General features: G+C 43.1%; 1 protein-coding gene across 1 annotated transcript; it reads right to left on the reverse strand.

The window, feature by feature from the left end:
• Positions 1-10,624: 10,624 nt before the first annotated feature.
• On the reverse strand, positions 10,625-17,129 carry LOC147853128 (glucose-1-phosphate adenylyltransferase small subunit, chloroplastic/amyloplastic-like). The gene is made up of 9 exons (XM_087332999.1): positions 16,766-17,129; positions 15,545-15,841; positions 14,943-15,212; positions 14,633-14,812; positions 14,457-14,557; positions 13,398-13,509; positions 11,427-11,525; positions 11,189-11,308; positions 10,625-11,109 (listed from the first exon to the last, which is right to left on the reverse strand). The coding sequence occupies exons 1-9, from the start codon at positions 17,078-17,080 to the stop codon at positions 10,993-10,995; spliced, it is 1,611 nt and encodes a 536-aa protein (XP_087189125.1). The 5' UTR covers positions 17,081-17,129; the 3' UTR covers positions 10,625-10,992.
• Positions 17,130-26,378: the final 9,249 nt, after the last annotated feature.

Genomic DNA, 26,378 nt, shown 5'->3' on the forward strand with positions numbered 1-26,378 from the left:
GTATGCTGAATATTGATTACAAGAAACCGATTGTTTGGGCCGATTCTGCTTCGGATGACTGCAGCGATGAGAGGGACGGATCCAACTGATCCTCCCGAATGTCGATCAGCCGAGTAAAGCATGAATTTGGTTGTGGCCTGGAGACCAATTTGCAGCGGGTGGTTACAACAAGCGGGTGAATAGCATCCGGTGACCTATTCAGATGTCGTTTAACTTAATGAAGCACGATTGGGTCAGTTTTTGTACAAGGAGCTCCCCTCAAGTGGTTACAATCACAGGAACAGAGTACAACCGGCTAGCTTACTCCAATTTGTGATTTAACACAGTGAGATGCGAGCTTTTGTTTTTCTTCTCCCTTCTCTGTTCTTCAAAGAAAACGAAAACAGAATGTTGTGTGTACTATGATGGCCAGCAGCAGGTTGAAGAACCTCCAACGCTCTGATACCAAATGTTGGGGAACAAGGCCATCAATGCGGAAGTGCAAGCAACATTCATGATGAAGAATAACCTGTGTATGCGCATGAGCAAGATAGACACAAAGAGAGAGAGAGAGAGAGAGAGAGAGAGAGAGAGAGAGATAGGCACAAAGAAGACTTTATATTTCTTAGCAACAATTACAACAACAACAACAACCCTTTCTAAAGGTTACAAAGTCACTTTATATAGTGACTGTCCTAGGGCAACTGCCCTTTATGCTATTTACAGAGATAGCCCAAACTTGGGTTGTCCAAAGGGACAGTGTGAATACGGCCATTATACACTCGTATTCAACAAGAACTACTAGTGTTCCGGATACGACAACTAGAAGGAAGACCCGAAGACATAGTAGAAGCAGTGCACCGACAACAAGAAGCGCGATTTCGGAACAAACATTGATTCGATAAAAAACACCGAATTAAACCGCGGATGATAGAAGAAGGGGATTGGGTGATAGTCTATGACAGTAGTCTGGATCATCAACACAGCTCAATATGGAAATTTGCTAAAAGGTGGTTCAGACCATACGAAGTTCGAAAAGCATTCGATAATGGAACTTACCGGCTAAGTGAGCTAGATGGCACAATTCTTCAAGTGCCTATAGCGGGAAAGCGGGTGAAGATTTGAAAGAAGCGAATTGATGACAAACCCTACGCAGTCTTAGACAAGCCCAACAAAAAGGAGCAATCGGATAACAATCACGAAGGTGCAGAACGCGAGGAAAGTGAGTTGGATTTAATAATCGACATAGGGGAACAGACAAAGGGTGCTTCGGATGAAGAAGAGCAACAAGCAAGTACCGGAAACTTTCGCACATACCGGAGGATGTGCAGGTTCGGAGGGGGTGAGTGTCGTAGTGTACTTTGTACACTACGTAAAATATCTGTGGAGTACCCGATTGACTAAGTATAAGGAAATAGGCAAAAATACTACAATAAATATGTTACATGCATAGGGCAAGATTTGAACCTTGTACCTCCATGTTAATGATTTTAAGCCTTACCATTGTACTAGCATATTATGAGTTTTAACGTTATATTAAACTTTATCCCATGTAAATATTCTAGATAAGCATGATAGAAAAAAAAAATTATTCATGCATACACACTCGAGTTAAATGAAAAGGTCTGATAAAAAACTAATCATGCACATGTAGTGTCCATGAACAATAGAGTTAGAAAAAAAAGAATGAGGCTTGCATGTGATAAACTTAGACTCTCCCATCACTATATAAGGATGGGGGAGCAAATTGTAAAGGGTTGTTGTTGTTATCGATTTTGGGTTTTCTAAAATATTGATTAAATTGATTATGCTTGTGTGATTCATGATATCCTATCTCTCTCTCTTCCAATCTATTGAAAGTTTGGGTTGATTTCTTGATATTCTTAATACTAATTATACTAATTCACTATACTTGTGAAATTCACGAGATTCCTACCTTCCTCTTTCATATTCTTATTAGCCTTAAACTTTTCCTCTTCCTAGTCCAAAACCCTAGTGATTCCCACTCGACTCACGCAAACGATCCGACGCTAAAAGGCACAACACCATTACCCTTGCTCGGACTTCAAGTGTGTAGACCCAGTTGATATGCGACACAATTTGTACTCTGGTTGCCCATTTGTTGGCCATCTCGTATTCATAAACCTCGAGGAACCGAGTGACATCCTCGCCATTAAATTTGTTTATCCTCTCGATGACCATCTGTAGGGTGAGTGTTAACTCACTTTCCATTCAGTTCATCGCACTTTGCTCTTGCAGCATATGACTCATCATCGTCATCATGAAAGTTGTCATCTCTTCATTGAAGACCTTATTCGCCATCTTTGTGTTGGCACCGTTGTTTGCCCTCTTCATCGATTTTCCGACCTTTTCTTTGGTAGAGTTTAATTCCAAAACTCCCCTTGCCAACGACACTTCACATTGGGTTCATCAAATTTATGTCGTAAAGATTGTGGTTGTGTGTCGCAATGTCAAGGTTCTCTGACTCGGGGATGATCGGGAGGACAAGGCGCAATCGCAGATGGTGCAATGACAAGAAGCCAAGATGGCAAGATGGAAGCGACGTTGCTGCGAAAAGAATTTTATTTGTAAAACAACCCACTTACAATATTTATTTGCCAAAAGTTACTTGGCAAAACTTGAACTCAACTCTTCTCCTTTCTTCGAAGTAAAGCTTATTAAAATCAACCACTTTAACACATTTCTCTTCATATTAATTTAGCTTTCTTCGTCTTTATATTTACTATTTTTATGTTACAAAACTTGTTTACCAAAAGAAAGTTGCTTTACGTGGACTTGAACTCACAACTTTTATTTACAATAGGGCATTTGAGACATACCACTTCAACTTCTTCATTTTTTTCAGTTACTTTAACTGCTCTCTTTTCCTTTATACCCACCAAATATATCTTACAGAATTTGTTTGTTGAAAGAACTTATCTTTAGAGGATTCAAACTCACAACCTTTTATCTACAAAGCGGAGTTTGAGATAAACCACTTCAAACTCTTCCATTACTTGCTTTCCTTTCCTTTTCTTTATCATTTGTCTTGGTTTATGCAAGCCACCATCTTCTTGGGCGAGCTTTGCATCCCGCACGCACGCGAGCTTCCTTACTCGCTTTCTCTTCTTCTTCTTTTCCCTTTAGCCACCATGGGGGTGGCTTTTATGTGGGGGTCAACTGCCTAGCCACACTCTTGTCAACCGCCTCATGCAAGGGCGGTTATTTTTAGTTATTTTAATTATTTATTTACAAATTCTATTTTATACTTTTACAATTGATCAACTACAAAATCTCTTTCATTTAATTTCGAACCCCTTTTTGATATAATTACATGTGTGTCCTAAGTGATCAAAAAGGTAACTTTAATCTTTCCGGAGGTTGTATCCTGGGCATCTGAACTCCAATTCACGAATCGAAAATTCCGACATGTTCCTTGTCATAAGCTCTAGATGGGAAATGTCTTTCTATAGATTTTTAAAAAAAAATTGACATCTTGAAGCATCAACTTCACGACAACGGTCGGCTTGTCTACTGCTTTGGCCCAAGTCAGTTTCATCGTTGTCGTTGTGTTGGCGCCCCTTGACCCATCGACTTTTTCTTGTTAGCGTCAGCTTCGACTGCTTTCTTGTCCTCTTGGCTAATTGATTCAGCTCCTACGAATCGAACATCTTGATTGAATCGGCTTCCGATTCACTTTGACTGTTGACCGAATCGGTTGTCTCCGATTCGTCCTCTTTCCAGCCCTTGACCACATCTACCCATGTCTTGGTCTTGGCCACCGCTCAGTTAGCTAGATATCCTTTTCAACTCTGCCGCCCTTCTTGCCCTTCTCAGCTTCACCTACCCTTGGTTCGGTTGGCTCTAGCTTCGGCTCTGCATGTGGCTAGTCTTTGCTTAGCCGAATTTCTTCCACCTATCCATGCGTCCTCAGCTTCTCCAACCGATCCGGACGTTCAAACTTCTTTAGTCATGCCGAAATTGAATTCTTCATCCAATTCGGCTTTTTGGACTTCGTCCCTCTCCTTTTCGGTTGCACGTCTCCCCCTCATGTTCGGCATATTGAGGTGTTGTATGCCAAGGATGCCCCAGAACTGCCACAACTTGTCTCGGCCGAGAGGTTTGGTGAAGATGTCGGCCCCCTACCAATCAGTTGAAACATACACAAGTTCGACTTCACTAGAGAGGGTACCTCGATGTGCTTTGTCCATACGTGGAAGACAGGGTTCTTCATGAGTTGGATGTTGTTGAGGTTGTCACAGTATATCACTGTCGGCTCGGACACATCTACATGTAGATCCTTCAACAACCTTTTGAGCCAAATGGCTTCGCATGTAGCGACAACCACCCCTCGATACTCGGCCTCAGTGCTCGACAGTGCCACTGTTAGATGCTTTTTACTACTCACGACGCTTCCCAATGAAAACTCGAATCCAGATGTTGGCCTATGATCATCGGCGTTTCCGGCCCAATCGACATCCGTGTAGCCGACTAACTCCTCAACTACTCCTACCCGATACAGCAATGCCTTATCCTTTGCACATTGAAGGTGTTCAGCTTGGCTGTGACATGAATTGACTGATCAAGTCGACCAGATAATTGAGGTCCGGCCGAGTGATCAACAAATAAATGAGGCTCTCGACAATCTGTCGGAACCGTGTCAGGTCACACGTTGTTCCCGAATTTTGGTGAAGCTTCTCGTTTCTATCAAGAGGGGTTGAGATAGACTTACAATCCACCATCCTGAACTTCAAGAGCATATTGAGCACATAATGGCGTTGGCTGATCAATATGCCCTCGGGGGTTCGAATCACTTCGATCCTAAGGAAGTAATGAAGCTCCTCTAGATCCTTCATTTCGAATGATGTTGCAAGCTAAGACTTTACTTGACCGATTTCTTTGAGGTCGGCATTGGCGATGACTAAATCATCAACATATAGCAGAATGCTAATCGGTCCGGTCCGACTCAGTTGAATGAACAATGAAAAGTCTGATTTCGATGGAGCAAATCCCATCCTTCGCAACCTTTGTGTGATCTTCGTGTTCCAGGCATGCAAGGCTTGCTTGAGTCCATATAATGACTTCTTCAATCGGCAAACTGCTGATGTGTTTCGTTCGGATAGAAATCTGGGGGGTTGTACCATGTACACTTGTTCCTCAAGATCACCTTGTAGGAACACGTTCTCTACATCCATTTAATGTAAGTGCCACCCCTTTGCCGCTCCTAAGGCCAGCAATACATTTAGAGTTGTCATCTTCACAACCAGCGCGAAGGTCTTGACATCCTAATCAATGTTGTGTTTTTGCGCGTAGCCCTTCGCCACTAATCAAGACTTATATCGGTTGACCGAACCGTCAATGGTGTACTTGACCTTGTACACCCACCTGCATCCGATTGGCTTCACAAACTTGGGGGCGTCAACCAGGTCCCAAGTCTCGTTCTCCGTAAGCGCGTGCATCTCGTCCACCATAGCGGCATGCCAATTCGCATCCTTCAATGCTTCTGCATAGCTCTCTGGTTCACGCACATTTTCAACCTTTGCCATATATGCATAATGATGTGCCATATACTCATTATACCTGTACTGAATTATGGGATTCTTCTAGCAAGTGGATCGGCGTAACTTCTAGTTCGCCGATTTCATTGCCCTCTCGGCCGACTTTGACCTCATCTTCAGAGGTTCCTCTTTGCTCCTGGCCACATCGAATTCACTTCAATCCGATGTGTCGGCCTCACTGCCGTATTCTGGCATCTTCATTTTCCCCTTCATCCGATATAGTGTAATCGGCCACAAACAAATCTTTGTTCCAAACATTACTCAGCTCCTGTCTGAGCTGCAACTTCCTAGTCGTTTTGCTCGCGAAGAAAATCCATTTGAGATTCTCCCACACTTCTTTTGGCGTCTTGGTATCCCAAATGTAGCTCAAAAGCTGGTCACCAACACAACACGAAATGCAGTACATCACCCTACTTGCCACCGGCTCCCAGGTCAGAAAGTCTTTGTGTTTCGAATCTGGGGCTGCCTCATTTGCTCCTATGATGTAATTCCAGTACTCGTGCCCAAGTAGGTACTAGTGCATCTTGTAAGACCAAGATGCATAGTTGCTCTTGAAAGATTTATGTGTGAAAGCTTAACAGAACACAACTGGTTCAACCTGACAGTAACAAAGAAACACAGAGAATAAATAGAAATACCGTAAGCGAGAGAGATAGAGAAAGTAGAAGACTAAAAACTTAATTCAAAATAATATGCCCTCTACACATACAAATGTGCTTAGAGAGCACTTTTATACAAGTCCTTAAAGGACTGACAAAAGTGTTGACAAGTACTTCAATGCTCATGAATGAGCGATTGACCCCAACTCCCAAAAATATGACTACCTACTAAACTAGGAGTGTAGGCCTCTAATGACATGTCAGCTCCCCACAGATCTAGTTCTCCAATCCGGCCCATTTTGAGCTTGTTTCTAAACACTCCCCCTCAACCTCAACTTGAGGTTCCTCCTGCTCTGTCGGTTCTTCACCTTGCCTCCTCCTGCCAGCTTGTCTCCTAGCACATGTTCCATGACTCGTCCGATTCCACGCTCTTCGACCTCCTTGGTCGGCTTGTTTGCTCTTCAGGCTCTTCTTAGCTCCCTCGTTGTCGCGGCATTGGCGCCCCTCGACCCGTTGGCTCCTCCGTCTCGGCATCGGCTTTAGCTGCCCTCTCATCCGCTTGGCCTTTGTGTAGTCCGGCTCGTCTGAATCAAACCACTCAATTGAATCGGTTGTCTCCAATTCATTCCCGCTCTTGTCCGAATTGTCTATCTCCAATTCGTCCTCCTTCTTCAGGACCTTGACCACGTCTTACCATGTCCTGGTCCTGGCCTTTTTCTTCCAGTCGGCTTTGTCCTTCTTGACTCTACCGCCTTTGCTGCATGCTCTGGCTGTACTGGATGTTTCGACTTCCTTAGTCGATTCGGCTTCTTCTTCTTCTTTGGCTCTTCTCGTTCGGCTAGTTCTTCCGGCTCATCACAAATGTTCTTCCATGTTGTTCTCCCCCTCAAGTGCGGCACAAATAGGTGCTTGATGCCAAGCATCTCCAAGAAGAGTTGCAACTTGTTAATCCCAAGGGTCTTGGTGAAAATGTCGGCAACCTGCCGATCGGTTCGAACATACCAGAGTTCGACTTCACGGCTTAGGACTCGCTCGCGCACAAAGTGATAATGCACATCGATGTGCTTTGTGCAAGCATGGAATACGGGGTTCTTGGCCAACTACATGCTATAGATGTTGTCATAGTAGATTGGGATTGGAGTGAGAACTTCGATCCGTAAGTCCCATAACAGCCTTTTGAGCCATATTGCCTCACATGTCACAACAGTGGCTCCTCTATACTCCGCTTCGGTGCTTGATAGGGCCACAATCGGCTACTTCTAGCTGCTCCACGCTACAGCCACGCTCCCAAGAGAGAACATAAAACCTGATGTCGACCATCGATCTATGGCATCTCCAACCTAGTCGGCACCAGTATAACTGACTAGCCGTTCGACTATGTCGTGCCGATACATTTGTCCTCAATCCTTTGTGCCACTCACATATCACAATATTCGATGCGCGCAACATGAATTGACTTATCATGCTGACCAGGTAGCTAAGGTCGGGTCGGGTGATCATTAAGTATATGAGGCTTCCGACAACTTGTCGAAGTCGTTTCTTATTGCAGGACGCTCCCAAGTCAGGACGCAACTTTAGGTTTCTGTCAGGAGGAGTGGACACAGAAAGGCAATCTGTCATCCTGAACTTGTACATCATGTTCAAGACATAATGTCGTTGAGTGAGCAATATGTCGTCAGGGGTGTGGATCACTTCGATCCCAAGGAACTAATGAAGGTCCCCTAAATCCTTCATTTTGAATGTGTTTGACAACTAGGTCTTTACTCGGCCGAGTTCATCAAGGTTGAGGCCGGTGACGACCAAGTCGTCCGCGTACAACAATATGCACACCGAACCATTTGGACCTTTTCGGATGAAAAAGGAAGAGTCGGACTTCGATACCTCAAGCCCCATCTTACGCAACCATTGCATGATTTTGGAGTTCCAAGCTCGTGCGGCTTGTTTGAGGCCATAAAGTGACTTCTTTAGTCGGCATACTACTGACATGTTCATCTCCGACTGCAAACCTGGGGGTTGGACCATAAGTACCTATTCTTCAAGGTCACTTTAAAGAAACACGTCCTTAACGTCCATCTAGTGGAGATGCCAACCCCTTGTTGTTGTTGCCGCTAGCACCACACAGATTGTCGTCATCTTCGCCATCAGTGCGAAGGTCTCATCAAAATCAATGTTGTGGGTCTGCGCGTAGCCCTTGGCCACCAACCGGGCCTTATACCGGTTGATCGAACCGTTGACATTGTACTTCACTTTGTACACCCATTTACATCCGATCAGTTTGCAATGTCGGGGAGGGTCAACCAGGTCCCATGTCTTATTGGCACCAAGTGCCCACATTTCTTCCTCCATGGCCAATCGCTACTTGGCATCCTGTGATGCCTCCGCATAGCTTTCTGTAGAGGATCGGATAACTGGAGTCGGAGTTGGAGTCGGGTTGGACAAGTATGAAAAGACAAGTCCAATAGTGTATTTTTATTAAATAGAAACTAGAGTAATTAGAAATAGAAGAGTTAGTTAGTTGTAGGATCTTGTCGAACATGCAAGTGTATGTTCTTGGAAAAGACTCTCAGATCACCTATAAAACAGGATCAAGAGCATTGTATCAACATCATTCTTTTTTTATTAATATAAGTTTTGGTAGTTAGTGTATCTGCTGTGTCGAGTACTCTGTGTATTTCCTTATTGTGGTATGTTCGGATTCAGTCTCTACGATACGTATATTATATCTAATAGTCGATCAAGTTCCTATTTTTATTTACAGTAATTAGATCTATTATTACGGTTCTGAGTAAGTGTATTCCACAGTTAGCAACACCATTTCTCCAACCACAATCATCTTGACAGAACGGTTCGGTGATAGAATGTTCGACCCATTGTGTTGGTCGACGGAGAGTCGACAGGGTGTTAACACAATATTTTGGTACGCCAAGCAAGAGAATGGATGTTGCCCAATCAAGTTAATATAGATCAACCTGTTGGGAGCAGAAGACCCAACACAAGATTGGAGAGTCGACGTGCAGAAGAGGGTGACTTCAATAGTTCGAACGTTGCCGACCCAATCCAGTAGGAAGCTGAAGGGGAATTAAGAGGAATTCCTAAATTAGATACCGATAGTAGTGTTGTATGTTTTAGGTTAAGGTTATTGATAATGATGGTCCTTTCAAGTTAGTCGTCCCAAAGAGCTCTTGGATTCTTACGATAATTCAATTTCCATTAAAACTTTGGTTACTTGTGAGAATTTTTCATCCAAACCTCATTAGCCAAAAAGAATTCTCGATTAAAAACTAAATGTTTACGTTCTAAGCATATTCGAGAGTTTAAAATTAAATGGATGGATGGTTTTGTTACTTAGGAGTGAAAAGATGCACTTAAAACAAACTTCCCTAACTTTTCATTGCAAGATTGCAATGATTTAGACAAGGAGAGTATGTTATGAGCATAAATGTAACTATAGTTGTGGGCTGATTCATATGTAATGAAAGGTGAGGATTGAGTTATCTCAATCCTACGATGCGACATAACTTTAGAGGTATTCATCACTTGGATACTTTTTATAAAATAAGCAACCAAGGGACACTCACAAGGGCCTAGGGTTTGAACCTATATAAGAAGGCGGGCTATCTTCATCAAGAGCGATCTCTTTACTTTATTATTTTGAGATAGAGACTAGGTTGTAGCTCCATACCCATCTTTGCTCACTACCAATATATATAGATAATGCATCCTTGATGTTTTCCAAACTACGCACTTTCAACACAATCATCCTATTATTTTCTAACAAACATCATATATGAAGTGATGACATATTTCCATATGCTTCACTTTCACATGGAAGACCAAAATTTTCACCCATTCAATTAGAGACTACTACCACCATGGAGAGTTCAAGATCACGCTAAAAAGTAGACAAAATGTACTCTGCCCACATTAAAGTGGATGCACAATGATTGAGTGTACGTGCTTCTCTTCTTATCCAAGATCTCCAGTTAACTCCTGATCTGTTCTTATGCATCCGAAGGTCTCGTGTAACAGATTTCAATCTTCCACCTCATAAAGGCATTGTTGTGCATAAGCAAGAGCAATATTAATATTTTTCACTTATACACGTTACATACACACATAATCATACCAAAAGTATACTGCCTTCATGGCCACCCTTAATAGACTGATAACCCATCAGTTTTGACCATTTCTGAAAATGGGGACTTTGATCACAACAGGCAGTAACAGATCAGACATTTGCTGATATTTTTCATTTATAAGTGTACATACACTCTTAATCATATTAAGTGTATACTACCTGCATGGGAACCCCTAAAAAACTGAACCCATATATTACACCGGCGGTAAAAGATCCGACTTGTCAATTGTATGTCTATGGATGATGGGACGCACAAATCCATTGGGTGTTGTGGATCAATTGTGAAGGTGCATAGCATCGAATCAATTTACCTCTGCATAGTTTATTTATAGCAAAACTTAATGATCAAATTTGATCAGACAAAGTTTTATCTTTATTAGCAAAATTTACAGAGGTCATGACTTTGTAGTCTGGAGTACATATTTTCACATATATACTCCTTATTTTTTCACATATTTCCAATCTTCAACACAAATCGAATCACACCCCCTCGAAAGCTTAATTAAGACATAATTCCTACCCTGAGAACATGCTGGCATATCATCACAGATTTGTTGGTATCTCAGATCGTGAGATACTCTAATATCTCATGATCATGAGACTAATTAAAAAACCCCCTCTTACACTTATGACAGAATCTCCAGTTCTCGCTGCTCACTTGCACATAGGAATGGAATCTGGTTGGTGTATAGAGAATCATTGTTCATCTTAATATGTGTTAAATTATCATGCCAGATGGAATAACAGCATCTTTTATAACAGTTACAATCCCCGACTTGATAAAATATCCCTCTATTTCCCTAGCAGCCTCTTGCACATCATCTCTATTAATGATCTGTAAAGCAAGCACATGTTTTGTTTTATAAAGCCAAATCATCAGAAACATGAAACATCCTGACTTTTAGAGGATATACCTTAACATTGTCTCCTATGTGAGCATTCTTGTCAATAATAGCCCTTCTGATGTGTGTGTTGCAACCAATACCAACAGGCACACCACCATTGGCTATAACAGAACTCCGCTGATCATCCGTCTTTTGATGGAAAGGAGGAAAATCAATTGTTTACTAGCGAGCTCATACTCGTACACTAGATTCAATAATATCCCATACATAGATTGCATGTAAGAACAAAAGGCATAAACTCATATACCTCGTAATAATCTGCACCCATCAATAATGCATCTTCAATGATTGCCCCTTCCGAGATCCATGAGCGCAGTCCAATCACTGAATGATGTATCTTACAATTCTGGAGCCGTGATTAACTCTAGTATTAAACTTTGATAAGCTATTAATAAACAACAATATTAAGGGGTGGTTATTAAATGTTTATTAGCTTTCAGCGAAATATAATTAGAATATGAACCTTCATAAAAAGTATTTCATCGATTGGCACCCAAAACATAGCATCTAACAGAGGTAGTTCATTCTATTTCGATTAGGATCACAACACTAGTCATATCAGATAGAACACAGCCCAAGAACACAAGACCACTGGAGTTCCAGCTAAATTACACAGCTGCCAAAAAACCCAAGTTCAGACATCACCAGGATTATGACAAGATTTCAGCCAGCCACAATCTAGATACTCAAACATACACATGAAAGCTAAAAACCTTAAGAAACCAGAGAGTTCTACTACAATAACTCAGCCAGTTATGATCCAGGTACTTGCACAAGAGCACCTAGGTGTGAGGGACAAACCGTAAGCTTGCAGCTGAAACCCCAATTTTCACTACATCTTTAAAATACTAATTTCAAAAATTGCAAAAAACACTAGACCTGAGACAATATATGGAGGGAAATGCCTGACATTGTAGGATCAGGTGTACTGCTTGCTAATCAACAATGAGGAAGATCCCTGATGACCTTGCCACCTTCCAAACATGGATGCTCACTCTAAATATGGTATGAACTTCTAATATTCGCATTTTCTATGTATAAGAAGAGAAATCAAACATGGATGCTCACTCAAGATGTGTCAAGAGAGGTGGTACGAGATATTTGAGGGAAGGGCAGATGATTTATATCACTTGACCCATGTTGCAGGACAGAACAACCTAAGAGGTTCAACCCATGTACACACGATAATATTGTGAAAATGAAGAATGCACGAACAATTACCTTAACCTGAGAGTAATCACACGTTTAATTCCATCACTCATGGTGTGTCAAGAGATGTGGTACAGGACACCTAGTAAAAAATGTGAATGGCTTGTGTCACTTGACCTAGTTTGCAAGCCCAAGTTCTAACAACTGAGGGGTTTAATCTCGTTTTGGCACAAGAACTTTATGGAGTTGACAGTTGTGTGCTTAATAATCCAGCATATACCCCATAGTTAAAGCAATTGAAAGAATTTTTATGTTATTAAAAATATCAGTACATAACTATAGAACAGTGCATTTTTAGTACTACCGTTGGAATAAGAGACAAGCTCATAAAAGTCAAGCCCCCTTTCTGTGTTTGTGGTGTTTGGGTTTTGTCTCATTGAACCATTTCCTATAAATGATCAATAAAAGACACACAGAAGCAGGTGCCATTGTTTAGGGCTAAGATGAATTTTCTTCTTTGAAGAACAATTTAGCTTCCTAGACATAGATACGAGTGTTAATGCACCGTAAAGGATATTTTTCATTGTTTTATTATTTGTTCAGTGATGAAGTCTAGCTTGAATGGTGATTTGATTGGAATTTTACTACCCTCTAGAAATCCCACAAGTCGGTTTCAGGTTCACCATCATCATTATCAAGAACAGAGAGAAGGAGAGCATAGATCAAAACAAAAAGGCTGATTAAGATTGTTATTGAAACTGTGGCTGATATTGAAATTTGAGAACTTCACTGTGAAATGGATGGTAAGGTGGACATCTCCTATATTGAGCACCGTATATCAAATTCTCTTAATCATACTACAACGCATACTTACTTGATTTATGTAATTATTATTCCCTTTCCCTCATTCAATTTTCACAATAGTACGTACAGAGAAATTGTGAGAGATGGTTAGCTTTGGGTTCCATATATTATATTTAGTCTCGCAATGACAGAATCTCTCCCTTCAATAGAGTTGCATAAGAAAAGGACTGGTGCAACTGTTCCACGTTATTTGAATAACAATTACCTTGATTAGGCATCCTTCGCCTATAACACTATCCGTAACATCCGCATCAACCACCTTTGAAGGTGGAAGAAACCTAGGTTGTGTGTAGATTGGAGCTGATCTGTCATAGAAACTGATAAAAACAACCATTATTTCAATAAAATAGAAATACCATGTATTCCAATCAAACAAAACTTATGATACAGTGACGAATGTATCAGATCAGCTCGGATAAAAACAACCATTATTTCAATAAAATTTATGATACAGTGACGGATGTTTCAAATCAGCCTCTGATAAAAACAACCATTATTTCAATAAAATAGAATTATTATGTATGTCAGTCAAACAAGATTTATGACACGGTGATGAATGTATCTGATCAGGTATTAAAAAATTTCAGTGTAATATTTCCATGTTGAGAGAAGCCAATTTACATTATGCAGGCTGCAGCTCTACTTGATTATCACATTTTCTACCCTGCACAGTATAAATATGGCTGCCTGAAACAGGCATCTCTGGATAACAAAAATGGGAACACCATTTCATTGGAAACAGCAACCCAAAAGATGTAATCTATGGCTGGATACCTTCTTTTTCCTATTCAAACATTAGTGTTTTATTGTTTCTTCTGTTTCACTTTAAAATTGGCATGACATGCTACATAGTTAATCTTTTATCATTTAATGATCGTAAGTATAGAAGCTGAATGATTCCAGCATTATTCTATCCTCTTTCAAAATAATCAGACATCATTTCCAAGCATGCTTGACCTATGTACAAGTATCCAGGTAGCATAACAGTAAAGGATTTCAAAAACGACTATGGAACGTGTCCAAAATATTCGATTTACTCTACTTTTAAACACAAAACTAGACCTGACTTACAAATAAAGTACATGAGGGAATGGGTGAGTGAGACGTAGGTAATATACTAATCTAGAAAAATGTAAGTGTGAAGAACTACAATAAAAAACATTATTTGATTAAGAAGATACTGAATGTATATATCAATGCGTAAGACTTCAATATATTGCATCTAGCAACAGCATACCAGATCCATTTTAAAATTCAACCGCACCTGAAATCTGGAGGTTTCTTTGTAATGCCAAGATTGGCATTGTAAAAGGCCTCTATGGTACCAATGTCTTCCCAATAGCCATCATATAAGTAAGCTTGGACCTGAAGACATGAGATACCCAACACATTAAATATGTTACCTCAAGATTCACAGATAGAAACAGGTTATCATATTACCTTCATGCCAAGGGCTGTGGCACCAGGAATGACCTCACTACCGAAGTCATTGGCATTTGGGAAGTCATCTTTCAAAAGCTTGATCATTGCATCTTTATTCACAACATATATACCCATGCTAGCAATATATGGAAGCTCTTTTGCTCTCTCCTCATCCAAGCCAAGGATAGTAGTATCCACCTAATATGTTGCAAGAGAAAATTTAGATGATTTGCCAAAAAATGAATCAGCATAACAATTGAAAGCTGATGCATGGATCTTCTTTACAAGCATGTACCAATATTCAGCACAAATAGATGCATATACGAACCTTCATTCCCCTAAGGAAATCCCCTTTTGGTTTCTCAGCAAATTCCACAATACGACCTTCAGAATCTATCTTCATCAATCCAAAGGCAGTGGCCCTCTCCTCATCCATAGGCAATGCTGCAACCGTAATATCAGCATTTGTCTCCCTATGAACTTGAATGAATTTTTGATAATCCATTCTATAGAGATGATCTCCAGCCAAGATCAAGAACTCCATGACCTGTTGTTCCTCAAACAGCCACAGGTACTGCCTCACAGCATCCGCGGTACCCTGTGAAAATAAGTTCCATGCATATATTAAAAGCATAACATGTCATTTTTCTCAAACAATATACAACCTAGGTATTTTAGCTAAACCAGTTGATGAAACATTAGCTGCTGCAAGATAATGACAAGTGAGTTATTAAACATTTAATTTCGCCACATTTAGGTTCACACATGTATTTAAACTCAGTCATACATCCGTTTTACTCAAAAACCACAACATACTGGCTAGCTATTTTGGTTAATGCAAAATGACATAATATCAAATTCAACAGTATAGTTAATTACATGCGTGCAGAATCATTGAATAGCTATGTAAGTCTTCTAGTACTTTATTACCTGGAACCAGTTAGGATTTTCAGGGCTCTGCTGAGCTGCAAGCACCTCAACAAATCCTTCATGCTTGTAACCTCCCATGTTACTCGAATATGCTCGAGATAGATGACGATTCAGTGAAGCAGAATTGAACTGTGTAAGGACATATATCATCCTGATGTTGCTGTTGATGCAATTGCTGACAGGTATATCAATCAGACGGTAGTTTGCACCTAGCGGCACAGCAGGTTTTGCTCTCTTCTTTGTGAGAGGGTAAAGCCTTGTACCAGCTCCTCCACCAAGAATGATTCCAAGTACACTCTAGAACAATATTTACAAAGTCAAATGATGAATGTGCATACCACAAGTTCAGAGTTTCAATTAAAATTGAAAGCAAAAGTACAGAAATAATGTGCAGGAAGAGTTGGATGCTACCACAATACAACATGTTTGATGTGGTTGATAATCCAAAATATGTGTGTTTGCATGTATAGCATGCAAACAGATCACAGACGATGATGCATTATATAGAAATGGAATATGGTCCAAACGGTATGAATGGATGATCTGTTCATACTAAGGACTGAGTATATGACAGAAGACAGCCATGAGGAATTCACGATAAGCATGTATATTCTGAGTGGGAAGTAGACTGTAAAATACTATGGGTTAACAGTGCATAAAGCACGAGTATTTGGCAATCGTTAAAACGAAATGGAGAGAGGAAATGTAAGAAAGATTCAGGGTGTAAAGAAGCCATAAAGGATCTACACAGATGAAGCACAAACACCATGGACCAGTGCATAAAGCAAGAGTATTTGGCAATCGTTAAAACGAAATGGAGAGAGGAAATGTAAGAAAGAAGAAGCCATAAAGAATCTACACAGATGAAGCACAAACACCAGGGCCGTACAGTGTAAAAGGTTAAGCTCTGATAATAATATAAAATGCAACACAGAATTCGCAAAAGCACAATATCCACGAATGAGCAGCGCAAAAGGTTCACTTCTGATAATAATCTCAAATGCAGCAGAGGATTTAACAGAGCAAACAAACAACAAATTTAGTTTCAATATAAATAAAAATGCCGAAAAGGCCATGCATAAGAAGTAAATTTTCAGTTGCGATGGGAAAGAAATGCAGAAACGTTTCCTGCGAAGATCAACATTAAGGACGCCACGCGATGAATCAACGGGAAACAATAGAGAGAATCGTTCGAATGAGGTATATGAAGCTTTCACTCACATCTCCAGCGTCAGGATCTAAGCAAACTTCATCGTTGCGAGAATCTGAGACAGCACGAGGAGAGACGAGCTGGAAATCATTCGGACGACCTTGGCGATGAATAGCAGATCCCACAGAAGGACGAGTAGTGAGCGAGGATATGTCAGAGATGGCGTTGGAGGAAGCCAAATTGTTGCTACGAATGAAGGTGACCGATACCGAAGACGGAGAAGGAGGCCGCCCATGTTGTTGCCATTTAACGTTAAGGTTAGTGCTAGAGTTTGCGATGCAGGAGGCAGAAGAAGCTGAGAAAGCCGCCATGGAAGCTTCTGCCATCGCCGGAAGGCGTATGTGTGCCTGCCTGCGCAGAGACAGAGAGACAGAGAAGAAGCAAAGCAATAATGGTAGAGGAGGAGGCAGCAGCTGCTCTCACAAAACCGCTTTTCAAGTGAACCCACTCTTTACGCGCTTGGAAGCGGTTTTGTGACCTGACCCAGGTGGTTTTGCTTTTCCTCTATCTACATATCTATATCTATGTACAGGCCAGGTGGTTTTGCTTTTCCTCTATCTATGTACTTGAGCGAGAGAAGACATATATATATATATGTACATACAGACGGATGTCTTCTCTCCCTCAAGTGTCTCTATGCGTCTTTTTGTCTCTCTTGACGATATGTATTACATATCTACATACATACACACACACACACACACACACACACACACACATATATATATGCTGCATATGCGAGTACATGTAGAAAAAGATTCCTCCTTCGAATAAGACAACAACAGTATGTACATAATATTATTATTATTAATTAAATTTTGGTCCATTCAAAATTCATTCTTTATCATCTCTCTCCCGCTTCTTGGCTTTACAAAAGCAACTAATATCTTGTGACTCACCATATGTCCACATCCACGTGTGGCAACTGGTTCATCCCACATGTCCGCCCGTCTCTCTGTCCAAAACTTAAAGCCCAAGTCTAGCCCCCTTTTGGATCGAGGGATTCTGGCGTAGGCATAAGGTGCCTTTAGTAACTAGGAACCAAAATAAAGTCATGTGGTGGTGGTGGTGGTGGTGTTGTTGGACAAGAGTCTTTCGAGTGTGCCACTCACTCACATGTCCCAAGCATTCCGATCACATCCTCCCTAGTTTTCAAGAAGGAATTTGTGCCTTTGAACTCAGTCCAAGTTGATGGAGGAAACTCTCTCTCTCTCTCTCTCTCTCTCTCTCTCTCTCTCTCTCTCTCTCTCTCTCTCTCTCTTTGCCCTAAACAAGTTCGTGAGTCTGAGTATCACAATTTGATACAATGCTTACCTTTGATCATATTCGACCATGCTTTCCACATCTCTTCGACCAAGCCCAATCCTTGCATGAATTCCTCTTACAACCACAATGTGCACTCTCGATTGCAACATTCATTGGTAAAGTTCTTGAACATCGAGAGAGTCACTACTCACTTTAACACGTATCACGTGAAATGTAATATTTTTGGTCTCATAGGTCATATTTGACCTCCGAAGACGATAATATAATCTATCTATCTATCTCCATCATTACCATCTCTCATAAATGATGCCATGTCTTGTTAATTTTTGGTGGAAGATATGAATGTTGCCTTTTCATTGTGTTCCTTCTCTTCCCTATTAAATGTTGAGATGCTTGCAAAAGGATCAAGGGTTTTTGGGGGGAACAAGTTGAGTGGCCTAAGTTTTCCCTAAACCTAGGGAGGTCATGGATCAACGAGACTTTGTCATACACTCTCCTATGCAAAAAGAGTGATGGTTGTTGAGCGGACAAGCTCAACCGGATTCGGATCGGTTGAATAAGCCAGAGCCTGATCGGTGTCCAGATGGTATCTGGATCAGAGAGCCGGATCGGATTGTAACCGGTAGGCCGTTAGAGGCCTACGAATCTAGCCAAGTACGTAGGCATATTTTTGGAAGTCAGTGTCAGTCGCTCATATGAGCATTGAAGTACCTGTCATTACTTCTGTCAGCCCTTTCATGGACTTGTATAAAAGTCCTCACTGAGCACATTGTATGTACAGAGTGTTATTATTTTGAATTGATTTTATTGTTCTGCTCTCTCTGTCTTTGTGATTCTGGCTTCCATTAAACCTTGTCTCTGTTTTTTGTTGCTATCCGGATAAACCGGTTTGTCAAAGTTTCCGCATATTAACATTGACATGGTATCAGAGTGCAATGGTTGAGAACTGTTGAGCGGACAAGCTTAAATGTATCCAAATCAGCTGAACAAGCCAGAGCCGGATCGGAGTCCAGAACGGAGAATCGGATCAATGTCCATATGGTATCCAGAACCAAGAGCCAGATCGGATTGGAACTGGTAGGCCAGTAGAGGCCTACGAATCTAGCCTAATACATAGGCATACTTTTAGGATTCAGTGTTAGTTGCCCGTATGAGCATTGAAGTACTTGTTAGTACTTCTATCAGTCCTTTTAAGGACTTGTATAAAAGTGCTCACTGAGCACATTGTATGTACAGAGTGTTGTTATTTTGAATTGAGTTTATGTTGTTTTGCTCTCTCTATGTCTCATGCTCTCTATCTCTGTGATTCAAGCTTCCATTAAACCTTGTCTCTGTTTTTTGTTGCTATCCGGATAAACCGTTTTGTCAAAGCTTCCGCATATCAACTTTCACATGGTATCAAAGCGTGAGGGTTAAGAACCTCTATTGCCGACAAATGTTTTTTTTTCTGAAGACAAACCCTAACCACCGATAAAAGATCAACATGTCGTCCACGTACAGGAGGAGTATTAGAAAGTCTCCTCCTTCGAACTTCTTCACAAACACGCAGTGGTCGGACTGCGTTTTGAGGTACCCTTCGTTGGTCATGAAGGAGTCGAACTTCCGGTACCATTGCCGGGGAGCCTGCTTCAGTCCGTAGAGGCTCTTCTTCAACCGGCATACCAGGTGCTCCTTCCCTTTCTTCTTGAATCCTTCCGGTTGCTGCATGTAGATCTCTTCTTCGAGGTCACCGTGAAGGAATGCCGTCTTCACGTCCATCTGTTCTACCTCGAGGTCCATGCTTGCCGCTATGCTCAGCACCGTCCGGATGGAGGTCATCTTCACTACCGGGGCAAATATCTCGTCGAAGTCGACGCCCTTCTTCTGCTGAAACCCCTTCACCACGATCCTGGCTTTGTATCTCGGGGGGTTTTCGGCATCTCCCGGTTTCAGCTTGAACACCCACTTGTTTCGAAGTGCCCGCTTTCCTTTCGGCAACTCCACAAGTTCATATGTGTGGTTCTCATGCAGGGAATCCATCTCGTCCTACATGGCACTCAACCACCTGCGGCTCTGGGTGTCATGCTTTGCTTCTTCAAAGCTCTCCGGCTCCCCCTCGTCGGTTAGCAGCACGTGCTCTGGTTCCGGAAATCTCCGGGGGGCCCTTCTCTCTCTTAGAGGATATCTCCGTTCCGGAGCTTCGGTAACCGGTTCTTCCGATTCTTCTTCATCCGAATCCATTTCGGGATCGGGGCCGGTTCCAGTATCATTTTCATCTTCTTCGGCCGGTTCTGTTTCTTCACCGTCTCCGGCCGGATCCTCGAGTGCTAACCGGTCCCTTGCCGGTCGGGACTGCTCCTCGTAGAGTTGATCCTCACCGGTCGACTTGGAGCTCTTCATCTTCTTCTCCGACTCCCAGTCGGCGAGTGTCTTGTTCTCCATGAAGATGATATCTCGACTCCTGAATATCTTCTTGTCGACCGGGTCCCATACTCGGTAGCCGAACTCGTCGTCGCCGTAACCGAGGAATATGCATGGCCGGGTCTTTGGATCTAGCTTTCCTCTCCGGTCCTTAGCCACATGCACGTATGCGAGACACCCGAACACCTTCAGATGCCGGTAAGATACTTCCCTACCGGTCCACACTCTCTGCGGCGTGTCTCCGTCCAAAGGTACTGAGGGTGATCGGTTTATCACATATGTCGCCGTCGACATTGCCTCAGCCCAAAACCCCTTGGGTAATTTCGCATGCGCCAGCATACTCCGGACCCTCTCCATTATGGTCCGGTTCATCCTCTCGGCCAGCCCATTCAGTTCCGACGTCTTCGGCACAGTAAACTCGAGCCGGATTCCTTTCGAGCGACAGTACTCCGCGAACTGCCCCCGGTATTCCCCTCCGTTATCCGCTCGTATCGCTTTTAGCTTCTTGCCGGATTCTCTTTCCACTCTCGCGTGGAGTTCTTTGAAGACGCACAACACTTGGTCCTTTGTCTTCAACGGTGCCGACCACAGCTTCCGGCTGTGATCATCAATGAATGTTACGAAGTACTGGGCTCCGCCATGTGACTTCGTTTCTACCTGACACACATCAGTGTGTACCAACTCCAATGGTGCGCAACGTCTCGTCGGTGGCCTTGAGTGGAAGGAGGTTCGGTTCTGCTTACCGGCCAGGCAATCGGTGCACTTCTCCAGGTGCACATGCTTCACTGGAATAAGGTTGTCTTCTGCAAGCCTCTTCATCCCCTTCTCACTCATGTGGCACAGTCTCTTGTGCCACAGCTCACCGGCAGTGTCGGCTGCCACGTTCAACTCCTCTGGACACAACCAGGCATTCATCAGGTACAGTGTGTTGACCTTCCGGGCCCGAGCCACTATCAGGCTCCCCTTGCTGAACTTCATTACGCCGTTCCGGATGCTACCCGTGTAGCCTTCATCGTCTAGCCTCCTGGCCGAAATCAGGTTCAATCGAACCTCCGGAACGTGTCGGACATCCTTCAGCAGCATTTTGCATCCGGTCGGGGTTGTCAACCACACGTCTCCTGTGCCAGCAATCCGGCACGTACCTTCATTTCCCATCCGAACACAGCCATGCTCACCGGCTGTGTAGGATGAGAAGTATCTTCTCTCCGGGGTCAGGTGGAACGATGCTCCGGAATCGACCACCCAGGTCGTCTCATCGCCGGCAATGTTTAGTTCACCTTCTTCGGTGATGAGCATGATCTCCTCTTCACTTGCCGCGAGTGCTGTCGTTCCTTTCCGGTCCTGCCCTCGCCGATCCGAACCATTCCGGTCCGTGGCTCCCCGGTAAGCACCGTTCCGTTCCGAAGACTTCTTCGAATCGGTGTCGTCGGTTCCGTTGTCTTTTCGGTAATGCCGACAATTCTTTCGGAAGTGCCCCGGCTTCCCACAGTGGAAGCATGTGGGCCTTCCTCTTGACTGCGACCGGGTCCCCGACTTCTCCCGTCTTTGCGGACTCCGGTTCCGTTGTCTTCCCCGATCCGATTCGGTAAACAACATCTTCGGATCGGAGGCCGGTTCTTTATCTCTCCGACGCGCTTCTTCGTTCAAAATACTTGTCTTTACCGTTTGTAGGGACAAGTTATCTTCGGTGCAGGAGGTGCTGAGAGTCACCACCAAGTTCTCCCAGCTTTCCGGCAATGTACACATCAGAATGATGGCTTGCATTGCATCCTCCAGCGGGAACTTGATCGCCGCAAGCTGGTTCACGAATCCCATGAACGTGCTTACGTGTTCCACCATACTCTCGCCGTCCCGGTACTTGAGGTTCACTATCTTCCTCATCAGGGAGGTCCGGTTCAACGCATTCTTCCTCTCGTAGAGGCCCGACAGCTTCCGCCACATCTCATATGCGTTGGTGTCGTTCGCCACATGTTGTAGAACGCTCACGTCGACGTATTGCCGAATGGTTGCAACGGCTTTCCGGTTTAGAAGCCTCCATTCCGACTCAAGTACCCCCTTCGGTATTTCCGACCTGTCAATCGGTTCGTACAGGTCCCGAACAATCAGAAGATCCTCCATCTTGATCTTCCAGTCGGCGTAATTCTGTGCATTCAGCACCATCATCCCCGGCTGCCCGCTGCCGCCGCCTTCCATTTTCTGCAGCAGCCCGCTCTGATACCAAATTGATGGAAAATCGATCGACACTTTCCAAACTTCACCTCTCGGCCACAACCAAGGAAACACACGAATCGTTGTTGCAGAAAATGGGAAATGCGAGAAATAGAGTGGACACACGATTTAACGTGGAAAACCCTGTACGGGAAAAACCACGGGAGTACAAGACTCCGAACCAAAACTATGCACAGAGAAATATACAATGGCGAGCTGCAAGGCGACGACCTTGAGCTCGCTGTCCTCGCCACAGGCGGCGGAAATACACAGAGGCGACGACCTCTTCCTCTCTCACGCTCTATCTCTCTCACGGCTGCTCTCTCTTCACTCCTCTTGAGTGGAAAAACAGAAAAATAAGAAGCAACATAAAACTTTTTGCCCTAAGTCATATTTATACGCATATGACTTTCGGGCTATTTACAAATATAGCCTCAAGGGCCCTTGGCAAACATATTCACAAATATGTCCCCACATCCGGATCTCGCTCCGGGTACATTCATCATCCGGCTCCGTAGCCGGGATCTTCATCATCCGGCTCCGTAGCCGGGGTCTTCATCATCCGGCTCCGTAGCCGGGACCGTAACCGTAACCGGGATTGCCGTCTTTCATCTCCGGACATCCCATCCGGAGGGACCGAAATCCCAACAAAACGCTTCTTTTCCCTTGGGCCCCCGTTGACCTAAGTTGGCTAGCGATACCACTTCAAACTTCTTGGAGAGCTCTTCAATTATAGAGTCCTCCATCGCTTTCTTGTCAAAATTGTTGATCAGCTTGCTAGGCTCGACTGTCACAGATGCCTTCCTCCTCCACGATTGTGGATTCTTCATATCAATTTCCTCTTGCCATTGTCGACGCTTATCAAGATGGCTACAAGCCATCTTCATCGCCGCCCAGTCCGCTACCAAGCCATTTGGTTGTGTTTCGTCCTCCAAAAAACTACCCAATTCTCGCCGATCTTTCGTATCCACCGCCTTCAGGAATAGCATGACTTTATCTCCATCGAGAACTCGTTGATCAACACTCAGAAGTCGGTTGTACTTTTGGTCGAATTCCGCATATACTCCCGACGCACACATATTCTTCCCTTTCTTCTCGATTCAAATCATTAGTGTATGTCGAGTCATCCTTGACACATCTTCAAGCATGTATTCAGCAAGAAGTGCATTTTCGAACTCTGCCCAAGTTATGTGCTCGTTTTGGATCTCCATGATGCTCTCGTAGATCCCTGGTTCCACCACACGTTTAAAGCTAGATATTTGTTTGAGATCATTGACATCCCTCTACTACATCTCGTTCCGATACGTAGCAAGGAAATTCGTGATGTTCTTGCCACCAAACCGTCCAGCTATCTCCACTATTCGATCAACAAGTTTGTCGATTAAAGCCTCCCGATCTCTCACCTTCAGCATGTATTCCACGATGCACACCATGCCTTTTGTTAGTTCCACTTCTTGAGTTCTGCTTGTCGAAGCCATCATCGCACTTGATATCCTCCTACCACCTCGTTTCACGTCGGGTTCACCAAAGATGTCGCGAAAATACGACAAGGATATGTGAACTTGAGGCAGGACCTCGAGGCCTCCAACCAGAGGATATCAAATTCGTATGTTATGTATTAAAAATTAATGAAAATCAGAAATTTTAATATTTTTCATTACCAAAGGAAAAGAAATATTACAACCAATCCCAAGATTGGGATTACAGAAGTTTAGATTTAGTAAGATATAGCTTTGATAAGAAAATTAAGGTTTTCGGCTTGGATAAGAAAATTAAGGTTTTTGGCTTGGATAAGAAAATTAAGGTTTTTGGCTTCGATAAAAAAATTAGGGTTTTTGGCTTTGATAAGAGATGGATTTGATAAGATAATTAGGATTCTTGGCTTCAATGAGAGATGGTTTCAATATGCTTATATAGTTGGATCCTAAAGTTTCTTACCTATGTGGGATATCTTAAAATTCTAGTATTCCCTCATCCTCTTAAGCTTCATAGTTACATAACTTAATATGTAGTTATCCATTTTATATGTAGTAAAATGCATTCGGAAACTCTTGAAGGCGTTCATCTTTCTATAACAAGCCATTAAGCTACTATAAAATAAATATTTCATTATTATTATTATTATTATTATTATTATTTTACATAGTGTGTGAAGAATCACACGACACCGGAAACCCACTGAGATACAAAGCCTGGATCATGGTGAATGGGTTCTAGTAGAAGAAAGGAGTGGATTTCGATGAGATCTTAGCCTCCGTAGTTAAGATGACTTCCATCCGAATGGTGCTGAGCATAGCTGCAACCATGGACCTCGAGGTAGAGTAACTAGACGTAAAGACGATGGTCCTCCATGGTGACCTTGAAGAGGAGATCTACATGCAACAACCAGAAGGATTTGTGAAGGGAAGGAGCATTTGTTGGTTCGGTTGAAGAAGAGCTTATACGGATTGAAGCAAACTCCCCGGCAATGGTACCGGAAGTTCGACTCCTTCATGACCGACCAAGGGTACCACAAGAAGTAGGCCGATCACTACGTGTTTGTAAAGAAATTTGACGGAGAAGATTTCCTGATACTCCTCCTATCTGTGGATGATATGTTGATCGTCAGATGAGACCAAGGCAAGATTCTGATGCTGAAGAAGGTTCAGAATCAGACCTTCTCAATGAAAGACTTGGGTCCGACAAGACAGATATTGGGAATGCACATCATCCGGGACCGGTCGAAGAAGCTGTTGTGGTTGTCACAAGAGAAGTACGTGAAAAAGGAAGCTATTGTGGTTGTCACAAGAGAAGTACGTGACAAAGGTGCTTCAACGGTTCAACATGTCAGAGGCGAAATCGGTCGGATCGACACTTACGACAAACTGCACGCTATCCGAAAAACAAAGCCCGAGGACAAAGGCGGAGAAGACGGATATGATGAAGATACCATATGCTTCTACCGTCAAAAGCTTGATTTACATGATGGTATGTACCTGGCCAGATATCGGATATGCAATCAGAGTGGTGAGCCGATTCATGAGCAATCCCGAAAGAGAGCACTAGAATGCGGTAAAGTGGGTACTCTGGTATTTGAAAGGCACCTCAAGTATGTGCCTCCGATTCGGCTTCGGTAAACCCCTCTTGGAAGGCTTCACCGATTTGGATATGTCGGCTGATGCAGATACCAGCCGGTCTACATTCGGATATATCATGACTTATGCAGGGGGAGCTGTTTCGTGGTAGTCGAGGTTGCAGAAGATGGTTGCGTTGGCAACCACGGAAGCGGAGTACATGGTAGCTGTGGAAGCCGGCAAGGAGATAATCTGGATGAAGGACTTCATCCGAGAGCTAGGGATCCAATAAGAGGAATACCGGCTCTACTGCGACAATCAAAGTGCCATCCACCTTGCGAGGAATGCGGCCTACCATTCCCGAACGAAACATATCTAGTGGAGGTACCACTAGATCCGGGAGTTCGTGTTGACGAAGATCCACACGGAGGAGAACGGGTCGGATATGCTGACCAAGGTGTTGACAACCGATAAGTTGGACGCGTGCCGAAAGCGGATCGGGCTGACGAGACATCCTATGCCGGAGTGAAGGGGGAGATTGTTGGGAAGTCGGTCCCTCTGGATGGGATCCGGTTATGAATGAAGAGGACCCAGTGAGAACTGGAAGAGAAGACATATTTGTAAATATGTTTTGAGTAAGCCTATTGAGGATATATTTGTAAATAGCCCTAAGTTCATATGAGTATAAATATGACCT

Source organism: Azolla caroliniana, unplaced genomic scaffold (assembly GCF_043228905.1).
Source record: "Azolla caroliniana isolate FFs.n. ecotype wild unplaced genomic scaffold, voAzoCaro1.0.p SCAF_17, whole genome shotgun sequence".
NCBI lineage: Eukaryota > Viridiplantae > Streptophyta > Polypodiopsida > Salviniales > Salviniaceae > Azolla > Azolla caroliniana.

Excerpts from the sequence above, each read along its gene's own strand:
- LOC147853128 (XM_087332999.1), bottom strand. The coding sequence starts at position 17,080 with ATGGCAGAAGCTTCCATGGCGGCTTTCTCAGCTTCTTCTGCCTCCTGC. Across the intron at positions 11,526-13,397 it reads GCGAAGGATGCCTAATCAAG|AATTGTAAGATACATCATTC; the intron begins GTAATTGTTATT and ends TCACGGCTCCAG. Across the intron at positions 11,110-11,188 it reads ACATAGGAGACAATGTTAAG|ATCATTAATAGAGATGATGT; the intron begins GTATATCCTCTA and ends CTTGCTTTACAG.